At 38.9% G+C, this 12,189-nt stretch overlaps 1 protein-coding gene across 1 annotated transcript in view; it reads left to right on the plus strand.

Annotated features, from left to right (window-relative positions):
- Nucleotides 1-12,189, plus strand: part of kdm2a (lysine (K)-specific demethylase 2A) — a 145,047-nt gene that overhangs the window by 35,068 nt on the left and 97,790 nt on the right. The window contains 3 exon segments of the mRNA NM_001011176.1: nucleotides 976-1,069; nucleotides 1,180-1,333; nucleotides 7,812-7,927. Of these exon segments, the coding sequence (NP_001011176.1) occupies nucleotides 976-1,069; nucleotides 1,180-1,333; nucleotides 7,812-7,927 (364 nt within the window).

Here is a 12,189-nt window from a genome sequence, read left to right on the forward strand (position 1 = left end):
AACTGCATAGAAGTTTATATTAAACTTACTACACAAGTTAATATTAAACTTACTACACAAGTCAAATGTTCAACATCTTTATTAAACAGTTAAGGCTTAGGGGTTCTTAAAAATGATCAAGCAGAAATTAAGGTTCATCTATCATAGAAGCTGATGCTAAGGGGTTGATTATTTTAATTATTATGCAGATTGGATTAGTTTCAGGGCAGCCATGTATTGATAATCCAAATTAAATACTAATTAGCCGTGTATTATGATTTTTATATTCTTTATATCTATTATATTGTTAGTTGGTTCCTTGGCTCAGTCAGCTAACCGACACAGGGCCTGTTTTGTAAAAAAGAAAAGATAGGGGGCCTCTTATCACATAATGTGATAACCTAAACCAGTTTGCAGTTGGTCTTCATTCAGTTTTTATTTGTGTTTTTAAAATTGTTTTGCTTTTTGTTCATCTGCCAGCATAGAATTTGGCAGGTAATTGGTTGCTAGGAGGATTAGTATCCTTCCAAATTACATGTTAGCAGACAAGTGTGACTGAAATTTATCAGAGCACAGGTCACATGGCTGTGGCACCCTGGGAAATTAAGAATATGTTAGCCCCATGTGAAATTTCAAATTAAGAAATAAAAAAAAATCTGTTTGCAGTTTTGAAAAAATTGATTTTCAATTGATTCTGCTGCAGAAGCTCTATTAACTGATGCATTTAAAAAAAAAATCATGTTTTCCTGTGACAGTATTCCAGTAAAGGGGATCAAAAGTCAAATTTTTAAAATGCATATACTGGTTCCATCACTGGTGCAAGCAGTTTTGTAATGTAAGTCTGTTAAATTTTGTACCTGCTTTGAGGTTCTTCTGTCTTGTTTGCGATCTCCTACAAAGTTGAGCGGCTGATGGCTGTCCTCACTAGTGGTTGGTTCTTTGAGTACTGTGGTTTTGGATTTTAAGTATAAGTAAATATGTGTTTGAACTTTACAGGTACTGCCTCATGAGTGTTCGTGGTTGTTATACAGATTTTCATGTGGACTTTGGTGGCACATCCGTGTGGTACCACATACTCAGAGGAGGCAAGGTATTGTGCTATTCGAAAACCTTCCAAGTATTTTGGTGTTTGTCTGTATCATCTTTGTGGATTTTTATAAAGTTAGACTGCTTTTTCATTTCCTACTACTTCATTTTTAGGTTTTTTGGCTAATACCTCCTACAGATCAAAATCTGGAACTATATGAGAATTGGCTGCTGTCGGGAAAACAAGGTGACGTCTTTCTTGGGGATAGGGTCACCGAGTGTCAGCGCATTGAACTAAAACAAGGCTACACATTTGTTATTCCCTCAGGTACTATCTGTATGACATTACAATGATTATTATGCGTTATTTTAATTGATATTATACACACACACCTTCAGAAAAGTACCCATGTATCTCTTTGTGGATTACCTGTCTCTAAGTATTAAAAAAATGTTCTTTATGGCTATGGTGCACTTAGTTTTTTGATCTCCAAGATTTTTTAATTACATCCTGGATCATACAGTATATGTGTTGTATGTGTTGCCCCTAACCCCACCTACTTTTTTTTTTTTTTTTTTTTTTTTTTTTTTTATTCCCTAGCCCACCTCTACCTTTTGTTAGCTTTTTTTTTTCTCCCCTTGCCTGCCTTTTCCTATTTTTCCTTTTCCTTCTCTTACCCACCCCTTTGTCCTTTTTAACTCACACCTTTTACCCACTCCCACTTCTTCCTGTTTTTCCTCTTTACCTCTTCACCCTTTTTTACTTTCTGCTCCCCCCTCCAGCCCTTTTCCTTACCTGCCCCTTTCTGCTTTTCCTCTTCCACCTTTTCCCTTTTATCCTCTCCCACTACCTACCCACTACTTCTCGTTTCCCTTTACAAACCCTTCCCATTTTTCAGCTCCCGCCATCGGTGGTCACCCCTCCTAATTGGGGGGGCATGATCAATCGCAATATAGCGAAAGGTGGGTAACCTATGGCCCTGTTCCTCTGGTTACGAATCCTGCTATTAAGCTGTTTAAACAAGCTGTGGAGAGGGATTCCTTAAATGTTGTTGAACCTAAATATCGTGACAACCTGTCTTGTAATGAACGGCTAGCTCTAAAATCTTTGACGGAGGATAAGGGTGTTGTGATTGCCCTGCTGACAATGTGGGTGGGATTGTGCTCATGAATTACTGTGATTATCGGAATGAGATTTTGGGCCAATTGTCGTATGATACTGTATACAGAAATTTACCTGGAGATCCTATTACTGCATTTAAGGTGAAGGTTTTCAGTGTTATAGATGTGGCAATCAATACAGAGGTGGTGAGTAAACAACCGGGTGAATTCCTGAAGTTGGAGCACCTGGTTTGCCCAGTACTTTATACTTTGCCAAAAATTCATAAAAGCCTTACACAGCCACCAGGGCGACTAATGGTGTTGGGCCGGAACTCTCTGCTGCACCCTATTTGCTTATATTTGGACACTATATTACAGGCAGCTGTACAGAAAACACCTACCTATCTTAAGAACACCCCACATTTGCACGTTAGCATTAAGCAACTTAGAGTCCCTGTGGGCACATGTTGCTTCCTAGAGAGCAAGGACGTGGTTATCCTGTATACTTGTATTCCGCATGGCGAGGGTTTGGCTGCCACATGGTGTGCATTAGAAGCACTGGATGCCTATTAGGGGCCCCCAGTTTCATTAGTATTGGAACTTTTACATCTGGCACTTATGATTAATTATTTTCACTTTGAATATGATTTTTTTCTACAGATATCGTGCATTGCGATGGGTGTAGCCATGGCACTGTCGTACGCTAATTTATTTATGCATTGTTTTGAACAACAGTTTATTTTGCCCAATTATGGTAATAATCTTTTTGATTTTCCGGCGTTATATAGATGATATGTTCTTGCTTTGGAGTGGTACGGAGTTGGGGTACACTTTGTTCCGTAAGTCTACTGATAAGAATGTGCTCCTCCACTTTGGTAGCAGCCATCCTCCGTCCCTTAAAAAGTCCTTATCTATTACACAATTCTGCAGGGTTCTGGAGGAATAACTCTGATAAGCAAATAGCGGAAACACTAATTTGTGAGATGTGGAGGCGCTTTGAAGCGAGGGGTTATCCAGTATCGGTACTTTCACAGGCTTTATCCACGGCTTGCACACGTAGTAGTCTCACCAATAGGGGGCCTAAGGTACACCCTGGTATTGTTTTTAGTACCACGTTTAATGACAGATGTAATCATATCAGAAAGGCTATTGGGAAGAATTGGAATATCCTTCAGGCTGATCATGAATTCAAGAAAGTCTTGCCTAATTCCCCGCTGGTTAGTTACAGGAGGGGTACAAATCTATGAGACCTCTTAGTACAGAGTGACCCTATTGCATGTTATCAGAAGAAGTCCGGTTCATGGTTATGTAGCAACAAACCAGGATGTTTCAAATGCCCTAATTGTACCTCTTGTAGGTACATGATACCAGGTGAGACTTTCATACATCCACAGACGGGCAAGCATCTTTCTATTAGGCATCACGTTACCTGTACCATGTCTTATGTGATTTATTTGTTTACCTGTCCTTGTGGTCTTTATGTAGGGAAGACAGATCAAACTCTATGGCTACGTAAGGATTGTCACCGCTCTGCTATAAGCACTGCATTCAGGGAAGGTGTGACTTATAAACCAGTGGCGAAACATTTTTTGGAACAGGGCCATAGGTTACCCACCTTTCGCTATATTGCGATTGATCACGTCCCCCCAATTAGGAGGGGTGGTGACCGATCCTGACTGCTCCTACAAAGGGAAGTTTTTTGGATAAAAACGCTTAATACTCTATTCCCTTTTGGTTTAAATGAATACTGTTCATTTTCTTGCTTCCTTAACCAACGGTAGTATATATGATACTCGCAGATTACTTTTTATATGTTTCAGATTATGCGTTATGCTCCACTGCCAATATATACTTTTTCTATTTTTATTAATGGATTGGTTATTATGGTGTCCTTTTTGTATTGTCTTATGTTGTTTTTTCCTTGGTACAGGGTTCTTTCTGGAGTTGTGCCATTGGTTGTAGGTGTGTGCTTACAGTTATGGGATCCCTTATCTGGAAACCAGAAAGTTCCAAATTACAGAAAGGCCATCTCCCATAGACTCCATTATAAGCAAATAATTCTAATTTTTAAAAATGATTTCCATGTTCTCTGTAATAATAAAACAAAACTTTGTACTTGATCCCAACTAAGATATAATTAATCCTTATTGGAGGCAAACAATCCTGTTGGGTTTATTCAATATTTAAATGATTTTTAGCAGACTTAAGTTTTGGAGATCCAAATTAGGGAAAGATCCCTTTCCCTTATATATACAGGTATGGGACCTGTTATCCAGAATGCTCTGGACCCCGGGTTTTCCGGATAAGGGGTTTTTCCGTAATTTAGATTTTATATATATATATATATATATATATATATATATATATATATATATTTTTTTTTTTTTTTTTATACCGGTATGGGATCCCTTATGTCGGAAATCCGATATCCAGAAAGCTCCGAATTGTGGAAAGCCTGTCTCCTATAGACTCCATTTTAATCAAATAATTCAAATTTTTCTCTAAAAATAAAACAGTACTCTGTATTTGATCCAAACTAGGATATAATTAATCCTTACTGGATGCAAAATAATCCTATTGGGTTTAATTAATGTTTTATTGATTTTTTTTTTTTTTAGTAAACTTAAGGTATAAAGATCCAAATTACAGAGACCCCTTATCCGGAATACCCTTGGTCCTGACCATTCTGGATAACGGGTCCTATACCTGAATTTATATATTATAGCAAAGCGTTTCAAAATCTGTGAGCAATCTAATCTTTTGCTTCACCATCATACTGTAATTCCAACTTTTCGGTCAGGAAAAAGGTGCCAAAATGATGTCAAAGTGATTCAAGCACCACACAAAAAAACGGAATAAATTCCTACAAATTTTGACGAATGGATGTCCGTGTTTATATACTTAAAACTATATACTTGTTCTGTATTTAGAGTCCATTGTAGTTTATCGCTCTAATGTAAACAAAATAACAGACATAGCAGATTGTAGTTATGATCCACCCTGTAAAGTTAAGTATATTCTCTTAATATATTGCATAAACATACAAAAAGAACTACAGTATTGGTGAGTATGCCTTAATTCAGCTGAAGCTTTACTACCATTTTTATGTAAGGAAGCAATTTAGAGCCAATTGCTCATTAAGGCCCCTAGGGGCCATACAATCAAGCGATATATCCAAGGTGCTCCGAATCTGAGCAACTCCATATCCCTGTCTCCTCCCCTAGATTGTGCCGGTACATGATCTCTAGGCCAGTGGCGTGCAAGAGGTTATTAATGTCTTTCTTTTTTTTTTTTTTTTTCTCTGGGTCGAGGGCTTCCCTTATACTAGCCATGTGCATGCCCACCCTTTCTTTGAGCTGTTTAAAAATCTTGGATTTTACAGTATGATTGTGAAATAAAAGATTCAATTGTTAACAGATATTGGAGTGCCGGCCCCCTTCTTTGTTATAGTTATAATTGGCTGAGCACCTCGAACATCACAATTGGTCTGAATGTGGACTAAATATAATATATAAAAATGTAATATGTGAACATATTTTTTTTCAGATTATATGTCTCAAAGTCCTGTGAGTGCTGGCTTTTATTGCATTTATATTTTGATATTTTTTTTTTTTTGCAATAGCACCCAGGCTTCAACACATATTGTGTGGTGTGCTATCCTTGCTAAAACTAAAACTAAATTTAGGGGATTGAGTCCCATATTAATGGGCATTAGCCGCTGACTGTCAACATGTATGTGTATATGTATATATGTACAGTGGAGGAAATAATTATTTGACCCCTCACTGATTTTGTAAGTTTGTCCAATGACAAAGAAATGAAAAGTCTCAGAACAGTATCATTTCAATGGTAGGTTTATTTTAACAGTGGCAGATAGCACATCAAAAGGAAAATCGAAAAAATAACTTTAAATAAAAGATAGCAACTGATTTGCATTTCATTGAGTGAAATAAGTTTTTGAACCCTCTAACAAAAAAAGACTTAATACTTAGTGGAAAAACCCTTGTTTGCAAGCACAAGTCAAACGTTTCTTGTAATTGATGACCAAGTTTGCGCACATTTTAGGAGGAATGTTGGTCCACTCCTCTTTGCAGATCATCTCTAAATCCCTAAGGTTTCGAGGCTGTCTCTGTGCAACTCTGAGCTTGAGCTCCCTCCATAGGTTTTCTATTGGATTAAGGTCCGGAGACTGACTAGGCCACTCCATGACCTTAATGTGCTTCTTCTTGAGCCACTCCTTTGTTGCCTTTGCTGTATGTTTTGGGTCATTGTCGTGCTGGAACACCCATCCACGACCCATTTTCAGTTTCCTGGCAGAGGGAAGGAGGTTGTCGTTCAGGATTTCACAATACATGGCTCCGTCCATTTTCCCGTTAATGCGAATAAGTTGTCCTGTGCCCTTAGCAGAAAAACACCCCCAAAGCAAAATGTTTCCACCCCCATGCTTGACGGTGGGGATGGTGTTTTGGGGGTCATAGGCAGCATTTTTCTTCCTCCAAACACAGCGAGTTGAGTTAATGCCAAAGAGCTCTATTTTGGTCTCATCAGACCACAGCACCTTCTCCCAGTCACTCACAGAATCATTCAGGTGTTCATTGGCTAACTTCAGACGGGCCTGCACATGTGCCTTCTTGAGCAGGGGGACCTTGCGAGCCCTGCAGGATTTTAATCCATTGCGGTGTAATGTGTTTCCAATGGTTTTCTTGGTGACTGTGGTCCCTGCTAATTTGAGGTCATTAACTAACTCCTCCTGTGTAGTTCTAGGATGCTTTTTCACCTTTCTCAGAATCATTGACACCTCACGAGGTGAGATCTTGCGTGGAGCCCCAGAGCGAGTTCGATTGATGGTCATTTTGTGCTCCTTCCATTTTTGAACAATCGCACCAACAGTTGTCACCTTCTCTCCCAGCTTCTTGCTAATGGTTTTGTAGCCCATTCCAGCCTTGTGCAGGTCTACAATTTTGTCTCTGACATCCTTGGACAGCTCTTTGGTCTTTCCCATGTTGGAGAGTTTGGAGTCTGCTTGATTGATTGATTCTGTGGACAGGTGTCTTTTATACAGGTGACTAGTTAAGACAGGTGTCCTTAATGAGGTTGACTAATTGAGTAGAAGTGTCTAACCACTCTGTGGGAGCCAGAACTCTTAATGGTTGGTAGGTGTTCAAAAACTTATTTCACTCAATGAAATGCAAATCAGTTGCTATCTTTTATTTAAAGTTATTTTTTCGATTTTCCTTTTGATGTGCTATCTGCCACTGTTAAAATAAACCTACCATTGAAATGATAATGTTCTGAGACTTTTCATTTCTTTGTCATTGGACAAACTTACAAAATCAGTGAGGGGTCAAATAATTATTTCCTCCACTGTATATGTGTGTATGTATATGTATATATATGTATATGTATGTATATGTATATATACATACATACATACATACATACATACATACATACATACATACATACATACATGTTGACAGTCGGCTGCTAATGCCCATTAATATGGGACTCAATCCCCTAAATTTAGTCCCATATTAATGGGCATTAGCAGCCGACTGTTGAAACAATACTTGCAGAAAGGCACAGAGGGAAAAGTTACAAGCTTAACACCTTTTTGAAGAGTCATATTTTTGCTTTCTTTACTTTTGCGATTTCCCCCTTGAGGTAGATAATTTTCTATTTTATTCTGATAAACTTTATTACAGGATGGATTCATGCTGTGTACACACCTCAGGACACACTGGTGTTTGGTGGGAATTTCCTGCACAGCTTCAACATACCAATGCAACTTCGTATATACAGCATCGAGGACAGGACAAGGGTGAGTCGGACACACTTAAACAATACATTATTCTTGTATATCCATTAACTATTTAAACAAAAAAAAAAAACAAACCCAAAATGCCCAGGGATGTCTTGGAGAAATACCATCACTGTGGTTACAGCCAGTATACTAGATTTATAGTTACTAGGGTGATTTGCTTGAGTGTTACCTTTTTTATATATAGCAGTGCTGTCCAACTGGTGGCCTCCAACCTGTCTGGCTGCTTTGATGGCTTACCTTTGTGTAAACTTTAAATGGTATCAGTACTGAGATTAACTGCCCCCCTGCATGGTTCACAGGCTGTAAACCACCTGTATTGTTTAAAAATATAATCCCCTGTAAAGTTCACACCTTTTAATCCCTGCATTGTTCACACCTCAGGCTCAGACTGTAAGCCCCAAATTGTTCACCTGTTTACACCTCTACAAACTGTAGGAGCAGTAGAAACCCACAAATAAACCCTGCACACTACAAAAAGAACATATACTGAGGTGCAATTAAAAAGTTTTTTTAATATATAGTTGTTGTGCAGACTGTAGGAGCAGTGCTAGCATTGTGTCACTGTATGCTGCCTGTGTGTGCCATACTCTGCCTGCCCTATGCTGCCTGTGTGTGAGGCAGAGTGTGGCACACACAGGCAGCATAGGGCAGGTAGAGTATGGCACACACAAGCAAGGTAGGGCAGACAGTTTATGGGACACACAGGCAGGGTAGGGAAGGCAGAGTATGGCAGGTTTTTGCTGTACTACCACCATAATAATAAAACATTAGCTCCATCTTTCACTGCTCCATGTATGCTGTTCAGGGTACTTTTCATTTAATATTATTGGCATTGTTATGGGACTCTTTAGCTGCAACTAACCACAAGGGGACAAAATACCCAATGTGCCGCCGTAGCCCTAGGGACCAACACTGCCAGTGGGTTATTTTCTAATGTGTGTATCTGGAAGAGACCTGTCTGTACTTGCTGTTCAAGCATCAATTTATGTCAGTTGGAAATGACAAAGGGTGGTTTCAAGCATTTCTTTGCCAGCTAAAATACCCAGTGGAAAAACTGCCCCTTATGTCATTTGCTTTATAGTATGTGAATCAGCTTTTACAGTTTTCAGCATTCTGCACGTCTAAAATGCTGGTGTGCCAGCTAGTACTAGGTATGAAAATAGCACCCAGCAAGAGAGATAGCAGTAGCTGTCATATTCAACCTGAAGAAAAAAAATGAATTGCTGAGGCTGAAAGGACTTGCATGATGGTGTGCTGGCTGTTTCTGCAAGCACTAAAGCATACATTCAAAAAATTTTTTGCGTGTAATACAAACTTCAGAGCATAAAGAGAAAAAAAAATCCAGCAATCACAGGTTTTCCAAAAAAAGTCAAAATCTGTTTATTAGTGCACAGATGCCTCACCATGTATAAAACAACCTAAAGTCCTGAATTTGGCACCAGTGTGACCTAATTACCCTCCCCCAAATGAAAAAGAATAGCTAATGCAATAAAAATACATCCGGAAAAAAAAAAAAACAGGGCTAGTAATAACTTATACCAGGGGTAGGGATCTACGCCCTCCTCCGCATCGCATCCACATCCGGCATCCTTGGCACCCACCCTACCTTGCCCCTGTGCTCGGCGGATAGAAGACGTGTTCTAAGCCTTAGAACACGTCTTCTATCCGCCGAATGCAGGCCACACCCTCCTCTGCATCCGCATCTGGCATCCTTGGGACCCACCCTACCTTGCCCCGAAGCATCCGCGGCCAAACATATTGTTTGGCTCTCACGGAATTTTAAAATATGTGTTGTTTATGGCTCTCTCAGCCAAAAAGTTTCCTGACCCCTGACTTATACTGTCACTACCAGTTCCCAACCGTAAGAAAGTAACCAGCAGCAAGTATTCCTGACAGCAAAGCAACAAATGTAGCTAAAATCAAGCACCAAAGTGTGTGATTGTATCTAGTAACTCGTATATCTAGCACAGGGGTTTAAATGCTGAGCAGCACTATGAGAGAACTTACCAAAAATTCTCAAACTAAGTCCCAGCACAGTAAGAAAAAAAAAAACATGTTGTCATGGAAACAAGGCGCCATAGTTACATATAGTTACATAGTTACATAGGGTTGAAAAAAGACCAGTGTCCATCAAGTTCAACCCATCCAAGTAAACCCAGCACACCTAACCCACACCTACCAATCTATACACTCACATACATAAACTATAAATACAACCACTAGTACTAACTGTAGATATTAGTATCACAATAGCCTTGGATATTCTGATTGTAAGGAAGTCTGAAAAATTAGACCTAACTGGTGGATCTGGCTCATACTACTGATCCCAAAGTGTGTGTTTTTTATTAACTTTTAAATTTATGAGGAGAACTGCGTCCCCAAATATAATCAAAGGAGATCTGCATCCCGACGATCACATTAAGGGAGAACTGCCAATAGTATAATAAAGAAGAACTGTGTCCCCAGGTTGTTAAAAATGAGGTACCACCTTTGTGTATAGAGAACAAACCACCAGTAATATGGATGTAGGATGAAAACTTGTTTTTTTATTAAAAACATATTGTAATTAAAGAATTAGGACAACAGTCCCCTGCATCAAAAGAAACATATTGGCTGTCCTAGGGCACCCTACTCTGTTGCTCATGCCATCAGGAGGTCCACTTACATGGTGTGCATATAGGGAATGAGCAGCCACAAAGTCAAAAGCCATTCAACAGAGGGTGAGTAATGGTCATTTAGAGAAATGTCTCACAACAGGTTGCTCCCAGGTTTGTTTCTTTTTCTTTGAGCCATCTTGCTCCTCAGGAAGTTCTTTGTCAAAATCTTGCATGGAATCCTTTTTGGCGATAGCCTTTGTGATAGCAGTCCTTTAGTTGCCAAAGCGTTCTCTCAGGTAGGCAATAGTTTTACTTATATACATTAAACCACAAGGATAAACCAAGATATAAACCACAAATTCAGATGTATGGATAAGTCAGTGGTTTATTTTAAACCTTTTGCCAGAATGAGGATGCGCAAAACCTTCCCCAGTCAGTCTAAAGCTACATAAAATGCAGTTGTTCTATCTATAAAATACATTTTTAGGTTTAGTAAGCCAAGACCTGGTCTTGGAGTCAGCCTAGGTAAAATGTCCGTACACCCTCACACTCTATCTCTGAGAATAGGACCCCTCCAGAATCCCAGAGTCGGGGTTCTAATGTTTTTAAAGGGCAACTCGTCATCTGGAGATACCATGGGCCAAAGATGCCCAGCCTTTTTCTGTAACTGATGACTGGCTGTATCAAAATGGGAGATAAAATAAAGGTTCTGATCATTCTTAGACCTTCTCTGTGCATACTTTGGAACAATTTGCATGGGCATGTTTAATTTCTTTCTCAAGAAAACCTCAATCATAACTCTGAGCTTTAAATTGGTGGGCCATGTCCTCACATTGAGTTAAAGCTGTAGCAATGGATGTATTATTTCTAAACACCTGCAGAAATTAAGAATAGGGAATGCTTCTAACCAAAGATTTCTGATGGAAACTGGATGCATGTAAAATACTGTTGCGATCAGTGTCCTTTCTAAATAATTTGGTGCCTATTTGTTGGTCCAGCAGATATAACATATAACGTGTATTATTTAACCTATATTATGAAATCAAGAGAAATTCGGACATCTGGTTGTCGTTTGTTAATTTATGGTTGTAGTGACACTATAACTTATTACTGACCTTTTTTAGATATGTTTTTCAAGATGTTCTCACTTGGTTAAGGGTTATGACGTCCGATGGCACTGACATAATTGGTGCCAAAATTTAGACTGAATTATTTAAGGGGGTTTTATGCACGATGGGACAAGGTAAAGTCTGAGTTTGTGACCAAAACATTGATTTTGCACTAATAAACGGATTTTGACTATTTGTTGAAGACCTGTGAGTACTGGATTCATTTTTTCTTAGTCCAAATAGTCCAAAGGGTGCACACCATTTGCAGCAACAAAACCTGGGTGCTAGTACCAAAAACAATGCACTGGAAGAAGGATTCAAGAATTGTGAACAAAATGTAAGTGCAAAAATAGAAAGATTTATTACTCAACGTTTCGGTCTCACACAGAAACCTTTATCTGGATGAACTTTCTATTTTTGCATTTACATTTTGTTAACAATTCTTTAAATCCTAGGAGTGCTGTCCTTTTTGCCGTGTGTGTGTGTGTGTATATAAAATAATATTCACCAAAGAAAAGTGCTTGCATACAAAAATACACCAAAAAAGTCCTGC

The sequence above is a fragment of the Xenopus tropicalis genome, chromosome 7, assembly GCF_000004195.4.
Source record: "Xenopus tropicalis strain Nigerian chromosome 7, UCB_Xtro_10.0, whole genome shotgun sequence".
In the NCBI taxonomy this organism is placed as follows: domain Eukaryota; kingdom Metazoa; phylum Chordata; class Amphibia; order Anura; family Pipidae; genus Xenopus; species Xenopus tropicalis.